The following is a 27640-nucleotide window of genomic DNA, read 5'->3' as shown; positions in this document are numbered from 1 at the left end:
GCCGGCTGGTGTTGGCTCCACGGGACAGGGGAAGCTTCTGGCAGCTTCTAAGAGAAGCCACCCCTGTAGCCCCCACCCCCCCCAGCACTACCAAACCAGCCACAGAAACCCACCACATTTCCCCAGCATGTTTTTAATGTGCACTGCAGGAACTTTGTCCCCTTCCACAGCACGTAAATATGTTGACTGGGCAGGGCCAGCCCGACTGGCAGATCCTCTGCTGTTGAGGAACCTTTGGTAAATGTGTAACCCAGTGTTTGCAGGCCCCACCAGCCTTTGCCCTCAGTGTCCTCTTCACCTGTCCCTTGCATCCTTGGATCTGCCCAGAGGCTGGTGCATGACAGGGGATGTGATTCACCCGCTCAGGGCCAGGTTCTTTGCGCCCAAGTGTCTCTGAGGCTGGTTCAGAAATGAGTTCCACTGTCTGATTCAGGGGTTTCATGTCACCATTAAAACTTGCTTCTCTAGGCCCAGGACAGTGTTCCAGGCAGTGCCTTGGGACACAGGAGATGTTTCCAGCCATCCAGTGGTTGATTCCCCCATTGCAAGCACATGGCATTGCTGAGGGGTTTGGGGCAGTGGGATACAGACAATCTGCCAGGCCTCCCCATACTTATATTTCAGCCATTGTGAGCAAAACCCTCTCTAAACAGGTTTTTTTGGATGTCCAAACACTCCTTAGTTTGATATTTCTGAGTCTAAATCTTCACAAAAATGAGTGTTTTTCAGCCCCAAAGCTCCCTAAAGCAGTGTTTTGGACTCCAAAATGTCCCTAAATGGGTGTTTCTGAGCCCCCCAGATTGCTCTTTCTCAGCCTCAAAACTCCTGAAATTGCTGTTATTACCCCAAACCTCCAAAAGAGGAGTGTCTAAGCTGCGAAGTTCCTGAAATTGGGGTTCCAGAGTCCCGTGATTCGAAGAAATCCTTAAACAATATTTAAAACACTTGTAATTATGGCCGGGGTCACACAGGCGGTTTCCCCTCCAAGTGTATGCCCACCAAGTAACAAAAAACAACAGCTTTTATACATTTGGAAGGAGTAAGTTTCAAAAATTATCTGTCATACACATTCTTTGAGAATTGGTACGAAATCTGCCTTATCTAAATACACATTCGGTTACCTATCCCTATTTTTATTACTATAGAGTAATTACTATAATTACATAAAGCTTTATCATTTCAAGCAACTATGTTCTCCCACCCATCTCCTGTCTCCCTTGCAATGTTATTGATTACTTTTGCTATGTGCTAAAAGCCCTTCTTTTCCGGCTTTCCCTGTCAGTCTCTGATCTTATCCATTCAGGCAAGCCATAGTTCCCCTTTATCCTAACTGCCCACAATTGGGCAGACCCCCTACTTGCGAGCAGTTAAAATTTGCAGCAGGCAGGGGCCACTGGCTGTGCCCCCCTCACCCCAGCGGGGACCCCGGGGCTCTGCCGTTCCTCTCCCGCCCCAGGAGCCGCCCCCTGCTCGGAGCATTTTCGCTTTCGGTTTCCAGGGATTTCCGAGAAACTGGTGTAAACCCGAGAACTGGGGTGCCAGGGCATAAAGGGCAGGGGTGGATCCTGTAGGAGTGGGGTAGGACAGGAGGAATATAAGCGTCAGGAGCTCCCCGGTGCTCCCTGCGGAGCCGCTTCGTCCCGACCTTCTTCCAGGTAAGTGCAGCCCCTCACTCCCACCCTTCCCCCCGTGGAGCTACTTCTGCTCCCGAAATTAGTGTTTCTGAGCCCAAAAGCTTCCTAAATCGCTGGTTTGGAGCTCCAAAGCTGCCTACATGGGGGCTACTGAGCCCAAAATCTGCTTCACTTGGTCTTTTGGAGCCCAAAAGCTCTTTCATTCGCTCTTTCTGAGCTGAAAATATCCCCAAATCGCTCTCCCTGACCCAAAGCTCCTGATACCAGGATACTGGTACTTAGGTTTTCTGAGCCTCAGGCTCCCCAAATTGGGGTTTCTTAGGCCCAAGGTTCACTAAATTGGTGGTTTGGAGCACCAGGGCTCCCTAAATCCCTCTTTCTGAACCTACATGCTACCTGAATTGCTGCTTCAGGCTCCAAAAGATCCATAAATACTTGTTTCTGAGACCAAGAGCTCCCTAAATTGGAATTGGGTGAGCTCAAAAGCTCCCTAAATGAGACTTTCTGAGGCCAAAAGTTCCCTAAATGAGTGGTTTTGAGCCAAATGCTCCCAAAAATTGGTGGTTTTCAACCCCAAATCTCCCTAAATCAGTGTTTGAGGCACCAAAAGCTCCCTAAATGGATGCTTCTGAGCCCCAAAGCTCCCTAAATCACTGCTTCTGAGATCAAAAGCTCCCAAACTTGCAGTATCTGAGACCAAAAGCTCCTGAGTGGAGGTTTTTGAGCCCCCAGAAAACCAGAAATTGCAGGTTTTGAGCCCACAAGTTCCCTATACCTTTTTTTCTGAGCCTCAAAGATCCCAAAATGGGTATTTCTGAATGCAGGAGCTCCCTAAATCGCTGTCACTCAGCCCAAAAGCTCCCCAGATGGGTGTGTGGTGAGTTGACTCTGACTGGGTGCCAGGCACCCACCAAAGCCACTTTATCACTGCCCTCCACACCTGGACAGGGGAGAGAAAATACAGCAAAAGGGTCATGGGCTGAGATAAGGACAGAGAGAGATCCCTCTCTGATTACATCATGGGCAAAACAGACTAGAATTGGGGAAATTAATTGAATTTATTACCAACAAAATCAGAGCAGGATAATGAGAGGTAAAAGAAATCTTACAAAAATTTTCCCCCCAAGCCCCTCCATCCCAGACCCTCCCTCCTCCTCCTCAGTGGTGCAGGGAGACCAGAATGGGATCCAAAACATCACAGCCTGATCCTGCTGCTGCTCAGAGAGAGGAGTCGGAGTCCCTTCCCTGCTCCAAGGTGAGTCCCCCATAGGGCCACAAGTCTTTCCAGGAAAACCTCTTCCAGCGGGGGCTCCTCTCTCCAGGGATCCCCAGGTCCCTGCAGGGACTCTGCTCCAGCACAGGCTTCCCACAGGACCACATCCTCCTTTTGGGCATCCCCTGCTCTGGCGTGGGCTCCTCCTTGGGCTGCAGGGGAATCTCAGCCCTGGTGCCTGGAGCACCTCCTGCCCCTCCTCCTGCACTGCCCTGGGGGTCTGCAGAGCTGTTCATCTGTTCTCACTCTGCTCTTCTCTGGCTGTAATTCCTTCTGCACAACAGATGGAGCCACTGGAATTGGTGGTGCCAGACATGGGGGAAGCTTCTGGCAGCTGCTCACAGAACCCACCCCTGGAGCCCCCCCGCTACCAAAACCTGGCCACATGAACCCAATAGAGGGGGTTTTGGAGCCCCAAAGCTCCCTGAATTGGTCCTTCTGGTCCAGATGCTCCCAAAATCAATGCTTTGAACATCAAAAGCTCGTTAAATCACTGGCTCTGACCCTAAAAGCTCCCTAAACGTGTGTTTCCTAGGCCCAAAGCTTCCTAAATCAGGGTTCCTGAACAAGACCCTCTCTAAACAAGTTTTTTTGGAAGCCCAAAAATTCCTTGAATGGATATTCCTGAGCCCAGAATCTCCCAGAAGAGTGTTTCTCAACTCCAAAGCTCCCTAAATTGGTGTTCTGGACCAAAAAATGTTTCTAAATGGGTGTTTCTGAGCTTAAATACTCCCTACATTGCTGATTCTGAGCTTAAAAGATCCCTCAATAAGGGCTTTTTATGCCCAGAAGCTCCTGAAATCAGTGTTCCAGAGCCCCAAAACCCCTCAAATCAGTTTCTCAGCCCCAAAGCCCCCTAAATCATTCTTTCTGAGCCCCAGAGCTCCCAAAATTTGTCTTTCTGAGCCTTGCAGCTCCCAAAATTAATGCTCCAGAGCCTTGAATCCCCCTAACTTAAGCTACATGCCCTGTTTGCCATCAGATTGTGGGGTTCAGGGCCTAAAAATTCCAGTGCAACCCCAGAGCTCCCAGTATCGCTCACTGGTCCCCCCCAGCGCTCTCATTTCCCTCCCAGTGCTCCCAGTATGGCTCTCTGGCTCCCCCCAGTGCTCCCAGTATCACACACCAACCCTCCACTTTCCACTCCCAAGTCTCCTCTGGAGCACCATAGGGGAGTTTCCCACACCAGGGCCTGGATTTTGGAGCTCATCTCTAAGGGGGTGGGGGCAGGAGAAGACCCTGCCCAGCCCTTTGAGCTCTCAGCTCTGGAGCTTCGTGGTTTTCCTGCAGCTCTTCCCATTTTTCTCTTCTCCAGGTGAAGGTCCTGGGCCGTGACATGCCCGGGGAGCCTCAGCAGGACAGCTCCTGGCAGAGGGTGTCCTTGGTCACAGCGGCTTCTGTGACCAAATACTCTGGAGCAGCCCAAGAGCTGGATGGGAGGTAGGAGCTCTGGGAGTGAGGGGTTTTCATGGCACTGTGGAATGGTTTGGAAGGCTGAGCGCTGGTGGAGCACACATTGGGCACCAAAAAGGACTGCTGTGGTTTAAGCCCATCCAACAACTAAGGAGCACACAGCTGCTCCCTCCCATCATCCCCACCCCTGTGATGGGAGAGGAGAATCAGAAGGAGGTAAAACTGGTGAGTTGAGAAAAGAACAGTTTAATATTGAAATAAAGTAAAATATAATAACAGTAATAATAACAATAGTAATAGCGATAACAGGAATGAAAAGGGAAAGTACTGAGAGGAATAAATGCCATGAAAAACCAGTGATGCACAAGGGAACTGCTCAGCACCCGCTGACTGATGCCCAGCCCGTCCCTGGGAGGCACCTCCCAGTCAACTCCCCCAGTTCATGTACTGGGCATGATGTTCTGGGCTCTGGAATATCCCTCTGGCCCATTCAGGTCACCCGTCCTGGCCGTGCTCCCTCCTGGTTTCTTGTGCAGCTCCTCCCGGGCAGATCATGGGCAACTGAAAGGTCCTTGACTTGGGGTGAGCACGGCTGAGGCACAGCCGAAACACGGGTGTGTCATCAGTGTTATTCTCCTCCTAAATTCACACCAGGCAGGCTCGTCCCTGGCTCTCATAAAGCCCAGCAAAGGCCCTGGGGTGGATCATAGGGGAGCAGCAGGGCTCAGCCCTTGTTCCAGCAAACCCCAGGGAAGGCAAAGGGTTGGCAGTTCACAGCCTCCTGTCTCTCTTGGCTGCCCCCCCAGATCTTCTCAGCTGCCTTCTCTTCTCTAGTCCTGTGCCCACCCCATAGATTTTGCTCCCCTATTCCCTTGCATTGCAGAGCGAACCCTGAGAAAAGGACCTGGGAGAGAAGAAGCATGGCAGGCATTGGAACAGTTGGTAAGAGTTGTGTTTCTTCTGTTTAGACAGTGACAGAAGGGGAAATAAGTGATTTTAAAAACCCCAAGTACATCAGAGGTTTGAATAGTATAAGGGATACGTGTCCCAAAGAAGCTCCTTCATGCATTCTTGAAATCTGGAGGGAAAAGTCCTAGTGAAGTTTCCTTTTTTTCTTTTTCTTTCTGTTTGAACCAGTGGGCAGAAATGGAGAGCTGGTGGCAGTGTCCCCTAAGAGAAGTATTTGGGTTGATAAGCTGGTGTGCTGGATCCCATTCCTCTTGCCTGTGGTCATCTGAAAGTCTTTGAGAAGACAGGCCCAAATGAAAAGGCCAAGGGACAATGAAGGGCCCTGGGAGGTCCCTCTCCACTCGTGCAGTGTGGAGGAGGAGTGTCTCACACTTTGGGGGTGTCTCTGTTCTGGTGGACTGTGCTGAGGCACCTGTGTGGTGCCTGAATGCTGTGGCAGCCGAGACAGGTTCTTGGCCAGGAGAGCCTGAGTGGCCTCGAAGGTCAGAGCCCCCCCAGCGCTGCTGTCGGGCTCCTGGTGCACAGGACCTTGTGGTTCCAGGGCCAGCTGGGTGGTGTGTTCTGCCTCAGAACCTGCTCAATGCATTCCAGGAGTTCCTCAGGGAAAAGTCCTTGTTAAATGTCTTCTTTTTCTCTTTGTTTTATTTCCATGTGACCCTGATACCCAGCTGATACAGTTGGTGTGAAGCTGGTTGAGAAACTCATAGATGAGATCTGCGAGGGAACAAGTAAGAGTGCTGATCCCATTCCTCTTGTCTGTGCTCATCCTTGGGAACACTGGGATGTGAGGTGTTATCCCTGAGAGAAGCAAAGCCAGTCAAGGTTTGAGCACATTACCTACAGAACCCCTTCAGTGCACAGCAGGAGGCCTTTGGGGTGGGGTGAGTTTGGTCAGAGGGACGTCCCTCTTTGACCAGAGACACGTCCTGCTCTAGCAGAGGGTATCGCTCACAACTGGTAACCATTGTAAGACATAACACAGCACTTCTGGGATTTCCTCTCCTTCCCTTCACCACTAAAGGAGGAATCTCCTCCTGGGCTTTCCTCCAGGGCCAAAAGGGAGAAGCCTTTCCATGCAGGTGAGGGCCAGGACTTGCCCACAGTACCTGGAAACTAAACCCTGCCGAACAAAGAGAAGAGACAAAGGCCTGTTGTGCATGAGGGCCCAGCACAGTGAGGCCAAATAGTCCCATCTGTCCATAAATTCCCACTTCCAAGGGCCTCCAGAAGTGCTCTACTGTATTTCCCACCCCTGGGCAGGTGTCCAGGCCCCCAGGGTGCAGAGCTGCCCTGGCAGTGGCTTTGCCCAGCACAGCCTGGGCTCTGCTGGCTCCCATCCTGCCCAGGTTCTAAGGCAGCTGTTTGTCTGTCCCTGCTCTTTGCAGCTGGCATGGGGGCAGGGCAATGTTCTTCCCTCAGGGAACCCTTGGAAATCAGCAGGGCCTGGGCTCTCCCCCGTGGCCAGGCCCTTGGGGAGTGAGGGGGCAGGGGGCTTCCTGTCAGTGCTCCTCCCCAGCAGCACAGGAGCTCCAAGCCCATGGTTCTGAGGGCTCACAGTGCTGCTGAGACTCCTTTCCACAGACAAAACCTGGAAAACAGGCTCCATGTCCCAAGGAAGACTGGAGCTGCAGGACACAGATCAAGGCTCCTTCCTGGAGCAAAATCTTGGTGGGAAAGGATTTGAAAGATGGGCAAGAGATCACTGATGGTGCCCACAGTGCATCAGCTTGGGAATTCCCCAGCCCTGTTTTTCTGGAATTAGTGAGTTGTTTTCCAAGGCTGTTGAATTAGGAAGGATTCTCTAAAGAAAAGGAAGTGTGGAGCACACAAATTAGTAAACAGGCTGGACATGAGGGACCTGAGTGTGAGTTTCTTGTTCCTTCCCTGCCCAAAGATATAAGGCTAAAAAGCCCATTTGCAGGTTGCACCTTGAGTGCAAGGTTTAATTCCTCTGAGGTGAGTATTTCTCAGGAGGAGAGAGGAGTTAAAAAGACAACCTGCAGGAAGGCCTGAGAAGAGACCCTGAAGGAGAGACTTGACAACAGAGGATTTGAGCATTCTTAGGGCAGATGGGTGGTCTCCCTTTCAAGGGAGCAGTGTCAGTCTGCCACTGACACCTGTCTATTTTCACAGAAAAAGAACGGGAGGCAGAGGCCACAAAGCCTCAGGAATCTTGGATGAAGGAGGACTTCCAGGAGCTCATCCAACAAATGAAAGCTATGCGTGAAGATCTCCAGAAAGGGCAGGAATCCAGTAAGTGTGATATTCAGCTGCTCATAGAAGGCCTGAAGAAGGAACTAGGTGAGCAGGGCCATTCCCAAGCACTTCCATCTCTCTCAACACCAAAACAGCTCTACAGGCAAACCACTCTGAGAGCTCGTCCTGCACAGCTCCTCAAAGGGGCTGGAGAAGGACGGCCCTGACATGGGGCACAGCTTTTGTGCTGCCTGACCCTGAAACAGCTCCCTGCTGAAGTGTTCTCTGCAGGTGGTCATGGCCACACTTGTCTCCCTCATCTCTGCAGAGAGTGTGTGCTGTGAGTTCTCTGATCCCCTGATCCTTGTTAAGGTTCCCCCCTTGCAGTCCTGTCAGCGTCTCTCTCCCTTTCCCCACTCCCCTTCTCCCACTCCCCACTCCTGGGGCCGTGTTGGGGCACATGTGATCCCAACCTTGTCTTCCTGTTGAAGATCCACAAGGAGACCCAGCTCCATGAGCACTGCAGGTGTCTCTGAGCACAGGGGCCTGTGGAGAACAGCTCTCCCTGAAGGAGCTGGTGCTGGGAAGGGAAGGAGTGAGCGGGGGCACAGACACCCCAGTGGGCCTGCTGAGCCCCAGATGGTGCTCCTGGGCCTGGCTCAGGCAGGACACAGTGTGTGTTGGGGCACAGCCTGTTGCACCCCGGGCAGGGAAAGGTGAGACAAGATGGGCCTCACCTGCCTGGGGGTCCTGTTCTTGCTGCAGGAGCAAAACTGTGGCAGTGAGCAGCCCAGAGCAGTCCAGGGCAACCCCTTGACCTCCTGATGGCTCAGGCCATTGTGGCCTTAGAATGAAGCCTGTGGCCCCCTTTTCAAAGCTGAAGCCATATTTAATTGAGCTACAGAAAGCACGAATGAGGGGTTGAAAAGGGAGGAAAATGTGCTCCGAGTTTCTTGTTCCCTCCCTGCTAAAGGACAGAGGGCAAAGGGAAAACCATTTGCAGATTGTACCTCCATCACAGAATTGAATTCCTGTGAGCTGAGGATTTCTGAGGGGGAGTGAGGAAGGAAAATATGCACCCAGAGGAGAGCCCTGAGAAGAGACCCTCTGGCAGGGAGCTTAAATCAGAGCCTTTGGGCATCCTTGTGTCAGAGAGCTGGTCTGCCTCTCAAGGAGGAAGCATCAGTGTTATGGTTCCAAAGCCAGGGCGTGGAGCTTTGTGATGAATGTCCACCCCATCCCCTCATCCTGGAGGTCGAGGGCTTGACAGGAAAAATCAGAGGACCAGAAAGGAAAGGGTGGCCATCTTCTTCCCCCTGGGCACTGGAGGGAGAGGCAGCCACTTTTCTCCAGCCTGGCTGCAGGTCACAGTCGCTGTTGGGGCTGTCACTGCCCAGACTGCACTGAGGGACCTTGGCAGCAGGAGACCCTGTGAGTCCCAGCTGCTGCCTTCTGTGTTATCCCTGGCAGAGGCAAATCCAGTCAAGGTCTCTCTCCCCTGAGCACATTACCTGCAGAACCCCTTCAGTGCACAGCAGGAGGCCTTTGGGGTGGGGTGACTTTGGTCAGAGGGACGTCCCTCTTTGACCTCATGTCCCGCTCTAGCAGAGGGTATCCCTCGAAATTGGTAAAGATTGAAAGACATAACACAGCACTTCTGGGATTTCCTCTCCTTCCCTTCACCACTAAAGGAGGAATCTCCTCCTGGGCTTTCCTCCAGGGCCAAAAGGGAGAAGCCTTTCCATGCAGGTGAGGGCCAGGACTTGCCCACACTACCTGGAAACTAAACCCTGCCGAACAAAGAGAAGAGACAAAGGCCTGTTGTGCATGAGGGCCCAGCACAGTGAGGTCAAATAGTCCCATCTGTCCATAAATTCCCACTTCCAAGGGCCTCCAGAAGTGCTCTGCTGTATTTCCCACCCCTGGGCAGGTGTCCAGGCCCCCAGGGTGCAGAGCTGCCCCGGCAGTGGCTTTGCCCAGCACAGCCTGGGCTCTGCTGGCTCCCATCCTGCCCAGGTTCTAAGGCAGCTGTTTGTCTGTCCCTGCTCTTTGCAGCTGGCATGGGGGCAGGGCAATGTTCTTCCCTCAAGGAACCCTTGGAAATCAGCAGGGCCTGGGCTCTCCCCCGTGGCCAGGCCCTTGGGGAGTGAGGGGGCAGGGGGCTTCCTGTCAGTGCTCCTCCCCAGCAGCACAGGAGCTCCAAGCCCATGGTTCTGAGGGCTCACAGTGCTGCTGAGACTCCTTTCCACAGACAAAACCTGGAAAACAGGCTCCATGTCCCAAGGAAGACTGGAGCTGCAGGACACAGATCAAGGCTCCTTCCTGGAGCAAAATCCTGGTGGGAAAGGATTTGAAAGATGGGCAAGAGATCACTGATGGTGCCCACAGTGCATCAGCTTGGGAATTCCCCAGCCCCGTTTTTCTGGAATTAGTGAGTTGTTTTCCAAGGCTGTTGAATTAGGAAGGATTCTCTAAAGAAAAAGAAGTGTGGAGCACACAAATTAGTAAACAGGCTGGACATGAGGGACCTGAGTGTGAGTTTCTTGTTCCTTCCCTGCCCAAAGATATAAGGCTAAAAAGCCCATTTGCAGGTTGCACCTTGAGTGCAAGGTTTAATTCCTCTGAGGTGAGTATTTCTCAGGAGGAGAGAGGAGTTAAAAAGACAACCTGCAGGAAGGCCTGAGAAGAGACCCTGAAGGAGAGACTTGACAACAGAGGATTTGAGCATTCTTAGGGCAGATGGGTGGTCTCCCTTTCAAGGGAGCAGTGTCAGTCTGCCACTGACACCTGTCTATTTTCACAGAAAAAGAACGGGAGGCAGAGGCCACAAAGCCTCAGGAATCTTGGATGAAGGAGGACTTCCAGGAGCTCATCCAACAAATGAAAGCTATGCGTGAAGATCTCCAGAAAGGGCAGGAATCCAGTAAGTGTGATATTCAGCTGCTCATAGAAGGCCTGAAGAAGGAACTAGGTGAGCAGGGCCATTCCCAAGCACTTCCATCTCTCTCAACACCAAAACAGCTCTACAGGCAAACCACTCTGAGAGCTCGTCCTGCACAGCTCCTCAAAGGGGCTGGAGAAGGACGGCCCTGACATGGGGCACAGCTTTTGTGCTGCCTGACCCTGAAACAGCTCCCTGCTGAAGTGTTCTCTGCAGGTGGTCATGGCCACACTTGTCTCCCTCATCTCTGCAGAGAGTGTGTGCTGTGAGTTCTCTGATCCCCTGATCCTTGTTAAGGTTCCCCCCTTGCAGTCCTGTCAGCGTCTCTCTCCCTTTCCCCACTCCCCTTCTCCCACTCCCCACTCCTGGGGCCGTGTTGGGGCACATGTGATCCCAACCTTGTCTTCCTGTTGAAGATCCACAAGGAGACCCAGCTCCATGAGCACTGCAGGTGTCTCTGAGCACAGGGGCCTGTGGAGAACAGCTCTCCCTGAAGGAGCTGGTGCTGGGAAGGGAAGGAGTGAGCGGGGGCACAGACACCCCAGTGGGCCTGCTGAGCCCCAGGTGGTGCTCCTGGGCCTGGCTCAGGCAGGACACAGTGTGTGTTGGGGCACAGCCTGTTGCACCCCGGGCAGGGAAAGGTGAGACAAGATGGGCCTCACCTGCCTGGGGGTCCTGTTCTTGCTGCAGGAGCAAAACTGTGGCAGTGAGCAGCCCAGAGCAGTCCAGGGCAACCCCTTGACCTCCTGATGGCTCAGGCCATTGTGGCCTTAGAATGAAGCCTGTGGCCCCCTTTTCAAAGCTGAAGCCATATTTAATTGAGCTACAGAAAGCACGAATGAGGGGTTGAAAAGGGAGGAAAATGTGCTCCGAGTTTCTTGTTCCCTCCCTGCTAAAGGACAGAGGGCAAAGGGAAAACCATTTGCAGATTGTACCTCCATCACAGAATTGAATTCCTGTGAGCTGAGGATTTCTGAGGGGGAGTGAGGAAGGAAAATATGCACCCAGAGGAGAGCCCTGAGAAGAGACCCTCTGGCAGGGAGCTTAAATCAGAGCCTTTGGGCATCCTTGTGTCAGAGAGCTGGTCTGCCTCTCAAGGAGGAAGCATCAGTGTTATGGTTCCAAAGCCAGGGCGTGGAGCTTTGTGATGAATGTCCACCCCATCCCCTCATCCTGGAGGTCGAGGGCTTGACAGGAAAAATCAGAGGACCAGAAAGGAAAGGGTGGCCATCTTCTTCCCCCTGGGCACTGGAGGGAGAGGCAGCCACTTTTCTCCAGCCTGGCTGCAGGTCACAGTCGCTGTTGGGGCTGTCACTGCCCAGACTGCACTGAGGGACCTTGGCAGCAGGAGACCCTGTGAGTCCCAGCTGCTGCCTTCTGTGTTATCCCTGGCAGAGGCAAATCCAGTCAAGGTCTCTCTCCCCTGAGCACATTACCTGCAGAACCCATTCAGTGCACAGCAGGAGGCCTTTGGGGTGGGGTGACTTTGGTCAGAGGGACGTCCCTCTTTGACCTCATGTCCCGCTCTAGCAGAGGGTATCCCTCGAAATTGGTAAAGATTGAAAGACATAACACAGCACTTCTGGGATTTCCTCTCCTTCCCTTCACCACTAAAGGAGGAATCTCCTCCTGGGCTTTCCTCCAGGGCCAAAAGGGAGAAGCCTTTCCATGCAGGTGAGGGCCAGGACTTGCCCACGCTACCTGGAAACTAAACCCTGCCGAACAAAGAGAAGAGACAAAGGCCTGTTGTGCATGAGGGCCCAGCACAGTGAGGCCAAATAGTCCCATCTGTCCATAAATTCCCACTTCCAAGGGCCTCCAGAAGTGCTCTGCTGTATTTCCCACCCCTGGGCAGGTGTCCAGGCCCCCAGGGTGCAGAGCTGCCCCGGCAGTGGCTTTGCCCAGCACAGCCTGGGCTCTGCTGGCTCCCATCCTGCCCAGGTTCTAAGGCAGCTGTTTGTCTGTCCCTGCTCTTTGCAGCTGGCATGGGGGCAGGGCAATGTTCTTCCCTCAAGGAACCCTTGGAAATCAGCAGGGCCTGGGCTCTCCCCCGTGGCCAGGCCCTTGGGGAGTGAGGGGGCAGGGGGCTTCCTGTCAGTGCTCCTCCCCAGCAGCACAGGAGCTCCAAGCCCATGGTTCTGAGGGCTCACAGTGCTGCTGAGACTCCTTTCCACAGACAAAACCTGGAAAACAGGCTCCATGTCCCAAGGAAGACTGGAGCTGCAGGACACAGATCAAGGCTCCTTCCTGGAGCAAAATCCTGGTGGGAAAGGATTTGAAAGATGGGCAAGAGATCACTGATGGTGCCCACAGTGCATCAGCTTGGGAATTCCCCAGCCCCGTTTTTCTGGAATTAGTGAGTTGTTTTCCAAGGCTGTTGAATTAGGAAGGATTCTCTAAAGAAAAAGAAGTGTGGAGCACACAAATTAGTAAACAGGCTGGACATGAGGGACCTGAGTGTGAGTTTCTTGTTCCTTCCCTGCCCAAAGATATAAGGCTAAAAAGCCCATTTGCAGGTTGCACCTTGAGTGCAAGGTTTAATTCCTCTGAGGTGAGTATTTCTCAGGAGGAGAGAGGAGTTAAAAAGACAACCTGCAGGAAGGCCTGAGAAGAGACCCTGAAGGAGAGACTTGACAACAGAGGATTTGAGCATTCTTAGGGCAGATGGGTGGTCTCCCTTTCAAGGGAGCAGTGTCAGTCTGCCACTGACACCTGTCTATTTTCACAGAAAAAGAACGGGAGGCAGAGGCCACAAAGCCTCAGGAATCTTGGATGAAGGAGGACTTCCAGGAGCTCATCCAACAAATGAAAGCTATGCGTGAAGATCTCCAGAAAGGGCAGGAATCCAGTAAGTGTGATATTCAGCTGCTCATAGAAGGCCTGAAGAAGGAACTAGGTGAGCAGGGCCATTCCCAAGCACTTCCATCTCTCTCAACACCAAAACAGCTCTACAGGCAAACCACTCTGAGAGCTCGTCCTGCACAGCTCCTCAAAGGGGCTGGAGAAGGACAGCCCTGACATGGGGCACAGCTTTTGTGCTGCCTGACCCTGAAACAGCTCCCTGCTGAAGTGTTCTCTGCAGGTGGTCATGGCCACACTTGTCTCCCTCATCTCTGCAGAGAGTGTGTGCTGTGAGTTCTCTGATCCCCTGATCCTTGTTAAGGTTCCCCCCTTGCAGTCCTGTCAGCGTCTCTCTCCCTTTCCCCACTCCCCTTCTCCCACTCCCCACTCCTGGGGCCGTGTTGGGGCACATGTGGTCCCAGCCTTGTCTTCCTGTTGAAGATCCCCAAGGAGACCCAGCTCCATGAGCACTGCAGGTGTCTCTGAGCACAGGGGCCTGTGGAGAACAGCTCTCCCTGAAGGAGCTGGTGCTGGGAAGGGAAGGAGTGAGCGGGGGCACAGACACCCCAGTGGGCCTGCTGAGCCCCAGGTGGTGCTCCTGGGCCTGGCTCAGGCAGGACACAGTGGGTGTTGGGGCACAGCCTGTTGCACCCCGGGCAGGGAAAGGTGAGACAAGATGGGCCTCACCTGCCTGGGGGTCCTGTTCTTGCTGCAGGAGCAAAACTGTGGCAGTGAGCAGCCCAGAACAGTCCAGGGCAACCCCTTGACCTCCTGATGGCTCAGGCCATTGTGGCCTTAGAATGAAGCCTGTGGCCCCCTTTTCAAAGCTGAAGCCATATCTAATTGAGCTACAGAAAGCACGAATGAGGGGTTGAAAAGGGAGGAAAATGTGCTCCAAGTTTCTTGTTCCCTCCCTGCTAAAGGACAGAGGGCAAAGGGAAAACCATTTGCAGATTGTACCTCCATCACAAAATTGAATTCCTGTGAGCTGAGGATTTCTGAGGGGGAGTGAGGAAGGAAATATGCACCCAGAGGAGAGTTATAAGAAGATGATCCTCTGACAGAGAGCTTAAATCTGGGCCTTTGGGCATCCTTGTGTCAGAGAGCTGGTCTGCCTCTCAAGGAGGAAGCATCAGTGTTATGGTTCCAAAGCCAGGGCGTGGAGCTTTGTGATGAATGTCCACCCCATCCCCTCATCCTGGGGGTCGAGGGCTTGACAGGAAAAATCAGAGGACCAGAAAGGAAAGGGTGGCCATCTTCTTCCCCCTGGGCACTGGAGGGAGAGGCAGCCACTTTTCTCCAGCCTGGCTGCAGGTCACAGTCGCTGTTGGGGCTGTCACTGCCCAGACTGCACTGAGGGACCTTGGCAGCAGGAGACCCTGTGAGTCCCAGCTGCTGCCTTCTGTGTTACCCCTGGCAGAGGCAAAGCCAGTCAAGGTCTCTCCCCTGAGCACATTACCTGCAGAACCCCTTCAGTGCACAGCAGGAGGCCTTTGGGGTGGGGTGACTTTGGTCAGAGGGACGTCCCTCTTTGACCTCATGTCCCGCTCTAGCAGAGGGTATCCCTCGAAATTGGTAAAGATTGAAAGACATAACACAGCACTTCTGGGATTTCCTCTCCTTCCCTAGACCACTAAAGGAGGAATCTCCTCCTGGGCTTTCCTCCAGGGCCAAAAGGGAGAAGCCTTTCCGTGCAGGTGAGGGCCAGGACTTGCCCACACTACCTGGAAACTAAACCCTACCGAACAAAGAGAAGAGACAAAGGCCTGTTGTGCATGAGGGCCCAGCACAGTGAGGTCAAATAGTCCCATCTGTCCGTAAATTCCCACTTCCAAGGGCCTCCAGAAGTGCTCTGCTGTATTTCCCAGCCCTGGGCAGGTGTCCAGGCCCCCAGGGTGCAGAGCTGCCCCGGCAGTGGCTTTGCCCAGCACAGCCTGGGCTCTGCTGGCTCCCATCCTGCCCAGGTTCTAAGGCAGCTGTTTGTCTGTCCCTGCTCTTTGCAGCTGGCATGGGGGCAGGGCAATGTTCTTCCCTCAAGGAACCCTTGGAAATCAGCAGGGCCTGGGCTCTCCCCCGTGGCCAGGCCCTTGGGGAGTGAGGGGGCAGGGGGCTTCCTGTCAGTGCTCCTCCCCAGCAGCACAGGAGCTCCAAGCCCATGGTTCTGAGGGCTCACGGTGGTGCTGAGACTCCTTTCCAAAGACAAAAGCTGGAAGAGAAAACACTCTCCATGTCCCTGATAGGTGGTCTCCCCTTCAAGGGAGCAGTGTCAGTCTCCCACTGACACCTGTCTTTTTTCACAGGAAAGACAGAGGAGGGAAATCCCTCAAAGTCTCAGGGATCTGGGATGGAGGAGACCCTTGTGCAGCTCTGCAAAGAAATGAAAGCTATGCGTGAAGATCTCCAGAAAGGGCAGGAATCCACAAATTGCCTTATTCAGCTGCTCGTAGAAGACCTGAACAAGGAACAAGGTGAGCAGGGCCATTCCCAAGCACTTCCATCTCTCTCAACACCAAAGCTGCTCTACAGGCAAACCACTCTGAAAGCTTGTCCTGCACAGCTCCTCAAAGGGGATGGAGAAGGACAGCCCTGACATGGGGCACAGCTTTTGTGCTGCCTGACCCTGAAACAGCTCCCTGCTGAAGTGTTCTCTGCAGGTGGTCATGGCCACACTTGTCTCCCTCATCTCTGCAGAGAGTGTGTGCTGAGTTCTCTGATCCCCTGATCCTTGTTAAGGTTCCCCCCTTGCAGTCCTGTCAGCATCTCTCTCCCTTTCCCCACTCCCCTTCTCCCACTCCCCACTCCTGGGGCCGTGTTGGGGCACATGTGATCCCAACCTTTTTCTTCCTGTTGAAGATCCCCAAGGAGACCCAGCTCCATGAGCACTGCAGGTGTCTCTGAGCACAGGGGCCTGTGGAGAACAGCTCTCCCTGAAGGAGCTGGTGCTGGGAAGGGAAGGAGTGAGCGGGGGCACAGACACCCCAGTGGGCCTGCTGAGCCCCAGGTGGTGCTCCTGGGCCTGGCTCAGGCAGGACACAGTGTGTGTTGGGGCACAGCCTGTTGCACCCCGGGCAGGGAAAGGTGAGACAAGATGGGCCTCACCTGCCTGGGGGTCCTGTTCTTGCTGCAGGAGCAAAACTGTGGCAGTGAGCAGCCCAGAGCAGTCCAGGGCAACCCCTTGACCTCCTGATGGCTCAGGCCATTGTGGCCTTAGAATGAAGCCTGTGGCCCCCTTTTCAAAGCTGAAGCCATATTTAATTGAGCTACAGAAAGCACGAATGAGGGGTTGAAAAGGGAGGAAAATGTGCTCCGAGTTTCTTGTTCCCTCCCTGCTAAAGGACAGAGGGCAAAGGGAAAACCATTTGCAGATTGTACCTCCATCACAGAATTGAATTCCTGTGAGCTGAGGATTTCTGAGGGGGAGTGAGGAAGGAAAATATGCACCCAGAGGAGAGCCCTGAGAAGAGACCCTCTGGCAGGGAGTTTAAATCAGAGCCTTTGGGCATCCTTGTGTCAGAGAGCTGGTCTGCCTCTCAAGGAGGAAGCATCAGTGTTATGGTTCCAAAGCCAGGGCGTGGAGCTTTGTGATGAATGTCCACCCCATCCCCTCATCCTGGGGGTCGAGGGCTTGACAGGAAAAATCAGAGGACCAGAAAGGAAAGGGTGGCCATCTTCTTCCCCCTGGGCACTGGAGGGAGAGGCAGCCACTTTTCTCCAGCCTGGCTGCAGGTCACAGTCGCTGTTGGGGCTGGCACTGCCCAGACTGCACTGAGGGACCTTGGCAGCAGGAGACCCTGTGAGTCCCAGCTGCTGCCTTCTGTGTTACCCCTGGCAGAGGCAAAGCCAGTCAAGGTCTCTCCCCTGAGCACATTACCTGCAGAAACCCTTCAGTGCACAGCAGGAGGCCTTTGGGGTGGGGTGACTTTGGTCAGAGGGACGTCCCTCTTTGACCTCATGTCCCGCTCTAGCAGAGGGTATCCCTCGAAATTGGTAAAGATTGAAAGACATAACACAGCACTTCTGGGATTTCCTCTCCTTCCCTTCACCACTAAAGGAGGAATCTCCTCCTGGGCTTTCCTCCAGGCCCAAAAGGGAGAAGCCTTTGCGTGCAGGTGAGGGCCAGGACTTGCCCACACTACCTGGAAACTAAACCCTGCCGAACAAAGAGAAGAGACAAAGGCCTGTTGTGCATGAGGGCCCAGCACAGTGAGGCCAAATAGTCCCATCTGTCCATAAATTCCCACTTCCAAGGGCCTCCAGAAGTGCTCTACTGTATTTCCCACCCCTGGGCAGGTGTCCAGGCCCCCAGGGTGCAGAGCTGCCCCGGCAGTGGCTTTGCCCAGCACAGCCTGGGCTCTGCTGGCTCCCATCCTGCCCAGGTTCTAAGGCAGCTGTTTGTCTGTCCCTGCTCTTTGCAGCTGGCATGGGGGCAGGGCAATGTTCTTCCCTCAAGGAACCCTTGGAAATCAGCAGGGCCTGGGCTCTCCCCCGTGGCCAGGCCCTTGGGGAGTGAGGGGGCAGGGGGCTTCCTGTCAGTGCTCCTCCCCAGCAGCACAGGAGCTCCAAGCCCATGGTTCTGAGGGCTCACAGTGCTGCTGAGACTCCTTTCCACAGACAAAACCTGGAAAACAGGCTCCATGTCCCAAGGAAGACTGGAGCTGCAGGACACAGATCAAGGCTCCTTCCTGGAGCAAAATCCTGGTGGGAAAGGATTTGAAAGATGGGCAAGAGATCACTGATGGTGCCCACAGTGCATCAGCTTGGGAATTCCCCAGCCCTGTTTTTCTGGAATTAGTGAGTTGTTTTCCAAGGCTGTTGAATTAGGAAGGATTCTCTAAAGAAAAAGAAGTGTGGAGCACACAAATTAGTAAACAGGCTGGACATGAGGGACCTGAGTGTGCGTTTCTTGTTCCTTCCCTGCCTAAAGAAATAAGGCAATTAAGCCCATTTCAGGTTGCACCTTGAGTGCAAGGTTTAATTCCTCTGAAGTGAGTATTTCTCAGGAGGAGAGAGGAGTTAAAAAGACAACCTGCAGGAAGGCCTGAGAAGAGACCCTGAAGAAGAGACTTGAAAACAGAGGATCTGAGCATTCTTAGGGCAGATGGGTGGTCTCCCTTTCAAGGGAACAGTGTCAGTCTGCCACTGACACCTGTCTATTTTTTCACAGGAAAGACAGAAAAGAAAAATACCCCAAATCCTCAGGGATCCGGGAGTGAGGAGACCCTTCTGCAGTTCTGCAAACAAATGAAAACTATGTGTGAAGATCTCCAGAAAGGGCAGGAATCCACAAAGCAGGATATTCAGCTGCTCAGAGCAGACCTGAACAAAGAACTAGGTGAGCAGGGCCATTCCCAAGCACTTCCATCTCTCTCAGCACCAAAGCTGCTCTACAGGCAAACCACTCTGAGAGCTCGTCCTGCACAGCTCCTCAAAGGGGCTGGAGAAGGACGGCCCTGACATGGGGCACAGCTTTTGTGCTGCCTGACCCTGAAACAGCTCCCTGCTGAAGTGTTCTCTGCAGGTGGTCATGGCCACACTTGTCTCCCTCATCTCTGCAGAGAGTGTGTGCTGTGAGTTCTCTGATCCCCTGATCCTTGTTAAGGTTCCCCCCTTGCAGTCCTGTCAGCGTCTCTCTCCCTTTCCCCACTCCCATTCTCCCACTCCCCACTCCTGGGGCCGTGTTGGGGCACATGTGATCCCAGCCTTGTCTTCCTGTTGAAGATCCCCAAGGAGACCCAGCTCCATGAGCACTGCAGGTGTCTCTGAGCACAGGGGCCTGTGGAGAACAGCTCTCCCTGAAGGAGCTGGTGCTGGGAAGGGAAGGAGTGAGCGGGGGCACAGACACCCCAGTGGGCCTGCTGAGCCCCAGATGGTGCTCCTGGGCCTGGCTCAGGCAGGACACAGTGTGTGTTGGGGCACAGCCTGTTGCACCCCGGGCAGGGAAAGGTGAGACAAGATGGGCCTCACCTGCCTGGGGGTCCTGTTCTTGCTGCAGGAGCAAAACTGTGGCAGTGAGCAGCCCAGAGCAGTCCAGGGCAACCCCTTGACCTCCTGATGGCTCAGGCCATTGTGGCCTTAGAATGAAGCCTGTGGCCCCCTTTTCAAAGCTGAAGCCATATTTAATTGAGCTACAGAAAGCACGAATGAAGGGTTGAAAAGGGAGGAAAATGTGCTCCAAGTTTCTTGTTCCCTCCCTGCTAAAGGACAGAGGGCAAAGGGAAAACCATTTGCAGATTGTACCTCCATCACAGAATTGAATTCCTGTGAGCTGAGGATTTCTGAGGGGGAGTGAGGAAGGAAAATATGCACCCAGAGGAGAGCCCTGAGAAGAGACCCTCTGGCAGGGAGCTTAAATCTGGGCCTTTGGGCATCCTTGTGTCAGAGAGCTGGTCTGCCTCTCAAGGAGGAAGCATCAGTGTTATGGTTCCAAAGCCAGGGCGTGGAGCTTTGTGATGAATATTCACCTCATCCCCTCATCCTGGAGGGCGGGTCTTTGAGTACCTGTTTGTTATGGTTTGTTTTAATTTTTTTTTCTTCCCCTCCATGGTCCAGAGGGCAGGGGAGCCTCCCAATGTTTTGTCTTTGCTTGGGGCAACCACATGGCAGCTGGCTTTTGGGGCTTTTCTGTCTTGGGTTGGGGGGACTAGGAAACAGTTTCTGCCTTTTTGGCTTAAACCATTTTCCCTTGTTTCTTTGGAGTTTCTGCTATTTCCTTTTTAAATTGTTATTTTTGTACTTTTATCTCTTCATTATATGGAAAAGACATATTATATTATGTCCCTTAATTATTGGAGAAGAGTAGGGAGAGGTTGAAACAAAAGGGGAGTGACTTGTTGAGAATCTCAGTCCCCCAGTAACTGTGCAAAGCCATCACAGTCAGTGACCCAGGATCATTGTTCTGCCTTCACAGACAGGAAAATGAAGAAAATGGCAAAGGCCCAGGAATCCAAGATGGACAAGAAACTCCAGCAGCTCTTCCAGAGAATTCTGGAACGTGAATTACATGGGAGGCAGCACATCCTTCAGCTCCCCAGAGCAGAAATGGAGATAGAACAAGGTGAGCAGGGCCATTCCCAAGCACTTCCATCTCTCTGAACATCAAAGCTGCACTACAGGCAAACCGCTCTGAGAGCTCGTCCTGCACAGCTCCTCAAAGGGGATGGAGAAGGACGGCCCTGACATGGGGAGAGGCCCAGAGAAGCTGCCTTCAGTCCTGGGAATCACCACCACAATCCATCCCGTGACTAAAGGCCACTTGTCTGGGCCTCTGCACACGGGGAACAAACAGCTTTTGTGATCCGTGACACTGAAACAGCTCCATGCTGAAGTGTTCCCTGCAGGGGGTCAAGGCCCCTCTTCTCTCCCTTGTCTTTGAGGGCAGTGAGGACAGCTCTGACCCGATGGGTGCTAAAGGTGTCCACTCCCAGTCCTCCCACGCACTCACCTTCCTCGTGACAGAGGGTTGTCTCCCATGGCCCACGGATGCTGTCTGCAGACGTGGAGGGGGATGATCCCTACCCCCCATCCTGCCCCCCAGGCCTTTGCCAAGGCCTCAGGAAGGCTCACAGGGCCTGGGCTCTTTCCCCAGCCCTGCTGCAGTCAACCCATCCAAGCAATTCAAGGAACCTGGTCAGGAATAAGGGCAGGCACCAGTCCAGGCTCAGGGCTGACCCTCTGGCAAGCAGCTGTGCAGAGAAGGCCCTGGGGGTTCTGGTGGACAGAGAGTTGGCCAAGGGTCAGCAATGGCCAAGAAGGCCCAAGGCTGCCTGGGCTGCCTTCGGAAGAGCTTTGCCAGCAGGCCAAGGGAGGAGCAGCCCTGGTGAGGCACATCTGGAGTGCTGTGTCCAGTGCTGGGTTCCTCAGTACAAGGGAAACATGGAGCTCCTGCAGCGGGTCCAGCTGAGGCTGCAGAGATGATCAGGGGCTGGAGAGGCTGAGGGAGCTGGGCCTGTTTAGTCTGGAGAAGAGAAGTCTGAGAGGGGACGTCATCAGTGGACACAAGTGTTTGAAGGGACAGGAGGATGGAGCCAGGCTCTTCTGGGTGGTGCTGAGTAATAGGATGGGAGGCAATGGGCAGAAAGGGAAACAAAGCAATTTCCACCTGAACACGAGGAAGAACTTCATTACTGTGAGGGTGACTCAGCACTGGGACCAGTTCCTAGAGAGATTGTGGAGATATCCTTGGAGATATTCAAAATCCCTGGAGGAGGTTCTGGCCACCCAGCTCCAGGTGTCCCATCTGAGTTGGACCAAATGATCTCTGGAGGTCCCTTGCAACCTCTCCTTGTCTGTGTTTCTGTGATTCTGTACAGGGCACGAGACATCTGAAAACACAAGTTTCAGAACCTACAAAGTCAGATGTAGCTGGATCTCTACCCAGTTCCTGTGTGTGTTTAATTTTCACTTCCTCTTGGCTCTTTAATCTTTTGCAGGTGTGCTGATAGAAAGTGCATCAGAAGATGAGGGCACTGATGTAGATGCATAGACAACTCCTGAGCAGGTGAAGCATTGATCAACAAAATTAGTCTGGCTCTCATTACATTTCTCTTGAGCTTGGCCCCCCACCCCCTGCACTCCCTGGGCTCGCTGTGTTGGGAAGTGCTCGTGCTGCCAGAAGACAGACAATTTTTAGGGCTTTTCTCCCTCCTGTGAGCTGGTTCCTCCTGTGCCAGGGCAGATCCATCCACTGCCCGGTTTCAACAAGTGAAAGCAACAGCAGCCAAAGCGCAACCCAGAGCAGAGCTGAATTACCCAGCAAGCTCTACACAAAGTCTCAGGGTAGAGTCCTGGGAATCCTGGATTTTAAGTGGTTTAACATTTTGTGTGTGTGAGGAATCTGGGATGTACAGCAGTGGGGAACCATTTCACCCGGAGAATGAAGTGTTCAGTTGCAATCCTGATTTTTCTGTGACATGTTTACTACAGTCGCATTACCTGTCTTCTTTCCTGCTTCTGTTTTTAGTTAATGTGTATCAGCACAAGTGTAGAATTAGCACGTTCCTCCTGAGGCCGGGGCAACACCGGTCTTCCAAGGGTGCCTGTGCCCTGCGCAGGCAGAGGAGTTCCCTTAGAGTAAGAGAACCACCACTCTGCCCTGCTAGTTGGGCACCATCTGTCACAGTCGCAGGGGAAAGAAGACGCGACAGCCGGGGGTTCGTGCAGAGTGGTAGCTCAAAGCTATTGCAGCTTTATTAGGGTGTGCCACCCCTATTTATAGGGTGGCAGGGGAAGGTTCCAGAAACCAGGGAGGAGCATAGGACAGGCAGGAACATAGACCAATGAGAAGGGAAAGGAGGGAATAAGGGAGAAATAGGAGCCAATGAGGAAAACATCTGCAATGCAGCAGATTGCAGCCAATCAGAAAATAGGTAATAAACATGAGGGAAAAACTGTGAAAACATTTGACATAAACTGGGGTACAATTCATTCATAACTTTTGTTAACAATTCTGTTCAGTCCTAGTCTGTAAAACTGTCTCAATCTTCATAATTGGACACTGAATGCCCAGAATCCACGTCCTCCTCTGTCACCTCTTCAGCTCTGGTCTCTCGCAGCTGCCTTCTCCACCTCGCAAACTTCTCCCTTTCCTCCTCCATGCTCCCCGCATCACCCCCTTTCTTGTTTTCTTTGATGATATTAGCTGAAACACTCCTTAATAACAAATTTTGAATGCAGATAATTATGCAAGGAACAAATGTCAAAATTGAAATAAAAGTAAATAAAGAAACAACAGCTATGGTTATCATCTTGTTCATCCAATTGGGTAAGCAGCAGCAGCGGGGGGGCCAAGGTCACCCCCTCTGCATTCTGTCTGGCCGTCCCGGTCCAGCTTCTAAGGGATCAATAAAGTAAGGAAGGGGTCAATAAACTTCTACCTTAGACTTTTGGAGGGTGGACTTTGGCCTGTTCAGGACACTGAAATGGTTGAGACAGCCTCCTGGAAAACAGTCCTTAATAACAAAGAGGTCCAGGAAGGCTGGACATACTCTAAGAAGGAAATCTTGAAGGCACAGGAGCAGCCTGTCCATGTGTGCTGCAAGATGAGCCAGCAGGGAAGACGACTGGCCTGGTTGAGCAGGGAATTTTTCTGGGACTGGGGGGGAAAAAAAGGGTTTATGACCCTTGGAAGAAGGGGCAGGCAGCTCAGGAAAAGTACAAGGATGTTGTTAGGCCATGTAGAGAGAAAATTAGAAAGGTAAAAGGTCAGCTAGAACTCAATCTGGCTACTTCTGTAAAGAGTAATAAAAAGGGTTTATATAATACATCATCAACAAAAGAAGGGGACAGGAAAATCTCCATCCTTTATTGGACACCGGGGGGAACATTGTCACCGAGGATGAGGAAAAGACCAAGGCATTTAATGCCTCTCTGGAGGGGAGTTCTGACAGCAGAGTCCTGGGTGTGAAGACAAAGGGACACTCCTTGCACAGTTCTTTCATGGCCAGCTTGTAGGCTGAGGTGTACATTGTTACTGACTGTAGCAATGGGAATGTATGAGGGTTGCCATGGTAACTGACTGTAGCAACTGGAATGTATGATGTTTGCCATGGTAACCGACAGTAGCAGTGGGAGTGTTTGATGATTGCCATGGTAACTGACCATAGCAATGAGAATTTATGATGGTTGCCATGGTAACTGACCGTAGCAGTGGGAAGTATGACGTTTGCCATGGTAACTGACTATAGCTGTTTTGCTGGAAGAACATTTTGGGAGCACTGGTTAATCTCATGTTCTGTTCTGGTCACTGGACCAAAGGCCTTATTCTAGAAAGAATAGGAGTAGTACACACACAGTAATAAATTAGGTAACCCATATGTTTGAATAAGATCTAGAAGGCCCAGAGCCAGGATTTTGCAAGCTTGAAGAATTCAGGTCACCTGATTGAAGAGGTCAAATTGAGGAAGACGTCCATGGCGACCACCAGAGGGATGAAGGCTTGAGGAGAAGACCCCACAGTAGAAGACTGGGCATGTCTGGAAAGACTCTGCCCAGAGACCAGCCTACTTATTAATATGTATAATAAATGAGGTAACCCTGTATCTAAAGCGTATAAAATGGCTTAGTTTTGCACTTTCAAGTTGAGCAAGTTTGTCCAGTGTGAGCTGGCTTGCTCCCAACGTTGAATAAACAATTACCTTGCTGCTTAAAGATAAAAGAATGTCTCTGAGCAGTCTTTCGGGCCGATTTTTCGGATTCACTGGTCACGTGCAAACAGGTGAGTGGTCAGTGCCCATCCCTGGCCATGCCCAGCAAGGGATCCCCACAGTCTGTCCCGTTTGCTTCATCCCTCCATTGCCAAGAACTTTTTAGGACAAGGGAACTCTGTGCTCTGGGTTTGGAGGGAGGTCCAAGTGCCACTTTCTGGAGTGGGAAGCACAAATGATGGGGTCTTGTGTTCTCTGGGGGGCCAGACTCTGGTGAGACTGGTGTGTGTGCACATGAGACTGGTGTGGGTGTGGGTGGGTGTAACCACCAGTGGACATCAAACCGGAGCACCCACTGCCTAGATGAGACCTGGGAACCATCTCCTGGAGGGATCCACCTGGGCTGGGTGTCCCTGTAGCTCTACATCTCCCCCTGAGGTGGCAGAGCACACAAACTGCCCATCCCTGTGTCCCTTTCTGCACTGGCTGTGCTTTGGTTTGGCCCAGAAACCTGCCGAGGTCCCTTCCAGGATGAGTCCCAGTGCACTGCCCTGCACCGTGGGCCTTCCCCTCCTGGTCCAGCATCTGTGGGGCAGCAGAGCTGGGTCAGTGCAGGGACAGGGAATTGCACGGAATCAACAACCCATTGTGACACTGCAGGGCTTCATGGAACCAAAGGAATCCTTGGACACTGTGGAATCTCATAGAAACAAAGGGCCATTGTCACACTGAAGAACCTCATGGAATCAAGGGGCCATTGTGACACTGCTGGGCCTTGTGGATCCAAAGGAATCTTGGGATGCTGTGGAACCTCCCAGAATCAAGGGGCCATTTTGACACCGTGGAACCTCATGGAATCAACCGTCCATTGTGCCTCTGCAGGGCCCAGGGAAGCAAAGGAATCCTGGGATACTGTTGAATCTGACAGAATCAAGGGACCATTGTGACCCTGCGGAGTCTCACGGAGATGAAGAAGCTCTGGGAGACTGGAACCTGATGGAATCAAGGGACCGTTGTGGCAGTGCAGGTCCCCATGGAAGCAAGGGGAAATGGGGACACTGTGAAAACTCATGGCATCAAGGGGCCATTGGGACATGCAGGGCTTCCTAGAACCAAAGGAAGCCTGGGACGTTTGGGATCGTCCTGGAATCGAGGGGCCATCGGGACACTGTGGAACCTCCTGAAAGCAGAGGAACCCTGAGACTGTGCAGAACCTGAGGGCAGAAAGGAGCCATCGGGACACTGCAAAACCTCGTGGAATCGAGGGACCACGGCTTCACATCTGGGTCTCATGGAACCAAAGGAAACCTGGGACTCTGGGGAAACTCATGGAAGCAGGGAGACCCTGGGACACTGTGGAGCCTCACGGAATCAAGGGGCCATCGGGACACTGCAGGACCTTGTGGGGCCAAAGGAACTCTGGGCTGTTGCAGAACCTCACGGAGGTGGGAAGCTGCTGTGTAGGGCCCCCCGACGAGTGGCTGAGGCTGCTGCAGGAGAAGGTGAGTGAAGCCAATTTGCAGAAGTGGAAGCCGTGGGCAACGGCACTGAGCCCCCTTGCCAGGGTCAGTTACCATGGCAACCATCGTACGCTCCCATCGTGTGCTGGGTTAAAAGGAAACCGGAGGGAGAAATGAACCCACCCCAGGGATTACAAGTCAGACTTACAATTTCCTGAGAAGATGACAAGAAATACAATGATACAGAGAAAACTGGTTCTAACCCACAAAAACAGCTGTATAAGCCAGCAGCCTGGGACAAGAAGAGAACAGTGCTGAGCACCACGTTGGCCCCCAGGGTGCAAAGGGAAAGGAAAGGAAAAGCTGTTGGTGCAGATGATGGTGGCAGTTGTGTTGAGGTACTGATGGCAGTGCTGTGGAGAGTTCCAATCCCAGTCCTGTTGGAGTTCTGCTCCTCCTCTCGATGCCACAAGTGGTAGCAGAAGTGCCCAAAGCCCAAGAGTAAATGTGCTCAGGTTCAGGTGGGGATGTGCAGCACCTCCCCCAGGGCAGGGAGTTTGACAATGGGTGATTTAACTCTGAGTCACGGGGTATTTTTGGAGTGTGTGATGGTCTGGGTGTTGCAGCTGCCTGTTCTGCCAGTCCAAGGCGGCCCATTGACAGAGATGACCCCTCAGGCTGGGGATGAAGGTGCTAATGTCTCCCCAGAGGGGAGTTCTGACAGCAGAGTCCTGGGTGTGAAGGCAAAGGAACACTCCTTGCACAGTTCTTTCATGGCCAGCTTGTGGGCTGAGGTGGCAGGTGGGCCCTGGGCAGCTGCTGCAAAGGATCCATTCTTAATTGTCCCTCAGAAATGCCCCAGAGGGTGTAAAATACACAGTTTTGGTTGTCCCTCCCCAGTGATAAACTGGTCCCAGCCCCTGCAACTAGGAGAGATTGCTCGGGTTGGTTACCATGGCAACCATCATACACTCCCATTGAGATGATCAGTTACCATGGCAACCATCCTACATTCCCATTGCTCCAGTCATTTCTAGATCCTTTCCCCACCCACAACGTGGGGGAGCCCAGTTCTAGTTCCACCTCCATCTGAAGAACCATTCCGACGTCTTGAGGGACGGGGAAAGGGAACTCCAGGGGTTTCTTCAGGGGTTTCTCAGGCCCCGAGCCTGGAGGGGAGAGGTGCCCTCCCCTCCCCCCAGCACCCACGTGGTCCCATGGCTGGTACAGAGACAGCACACCGGCGTGGAGAGGAGGCAAGAGGGAGTTTATTGTTGGGGATGTTACATTTATAGGGTTAGGGAGAATCACAGGCTAACCAATTACAAGTCTCAAGGGGCTTACAGGAACACCCAATCACAGGAAGGGGTTAACAAGGTCCAATGGGAAACACCTCAGGACACCTTCCCAGGACACTCCTGCATGGGAAATAACAGTTGTCGTGGGGGGTGTTGGGAAGAAGAAACACGTGTTTGCAAAGAGACCACAAAGAGCCAGTTTAAGACACGTTTAAACAACAGTTTTCCCATATAATGCAGCTTTAGTGCCACAGTCAGTAACCATGGCAACCATCCTAGTTCCCACTGCTATGGCCAGTTACCATGGCAACCATCACACATTCTCACTGCTACGTTTGGTTACCACGGTAACCATGATACTTCCCACTGCTACGGTCTGCTACCATGGCAACTATCATGCATTCCATTCCTACGGTCGGTTACCATGACAACCATCAGACATTCCTGTTGCTACAGTCGGTTACCATGGCAACC

General features: G+C 52.9%; 1 protein-coding gene across 1 annotated transcript in view; it reads left to right on the top strand.

The window, feature by feature from the left end:
• The first annotated feature begins 1163 nt into the window (after window positions 1–1163).
• The window catches only part of LOC135406023 (neurofilament medium polypeptide-like), a 187087-nt gene continuing 160610 nt past the window's right edge, over window positions 1164–27640 (top strand). Inside the window, exons 1-11 of the mRNA XM_064640549.1 lie at window positions 1164–1655; window positions 2762–2889; window positions 4223–4347; window positions 5204–5262; window positions 5958–6017; window positions 7423–7590; window positions 10289–10456; window positions 13155–13322; window positions 15568–15735; window positions 18432–18599; window positions 20175–20321. Of these exons, the coding sequence (XP_064496619.1) occupies window positions 2815–2889; window positions 4223–4347; window positions 5204–5262; window positions 5958–6017; window positions 7423–7590; window positions 10289–10456; window positions 13155–13322; window positions 15568–15735; window positions 18432–18599; window positions 20175–20321 (1306 nt within the window). The 5' untranslated portion in view covers window positions 1164–1655; window positions 2762–2814. The remainder of the gene's footprint in view (window positions 1656–2761; window positions 2890–4222; window positions 4348–5203; window positions 5263–5957; window positions 6018–7422; window positions 7591–10288; window positions 10457–13154; window positions 13323–15567; window positions 15736–18431; window positions 18600–20174; window positions 20322–27640) is intronic.

The sequence above is a fragment of the Pseudopipra pipra genome, chromosome W, assembly GCF_036250125.1.
Source record: "Pseudopipra pipra isolate bDixPip1 chromosome W, bDixPip1.hap1, whole genome shotgun sequence".
NCBI classification, from domain to species: domain Eukaryota; kingdom Metazoa; phylum Chordata; class Aves; order Passeriformes; family Pipridae; genus Pseudopipra; species Pseudopipra pipra.
This window is presented reverse-complemented; position numbering and strand designations above follow the sequence as displayed.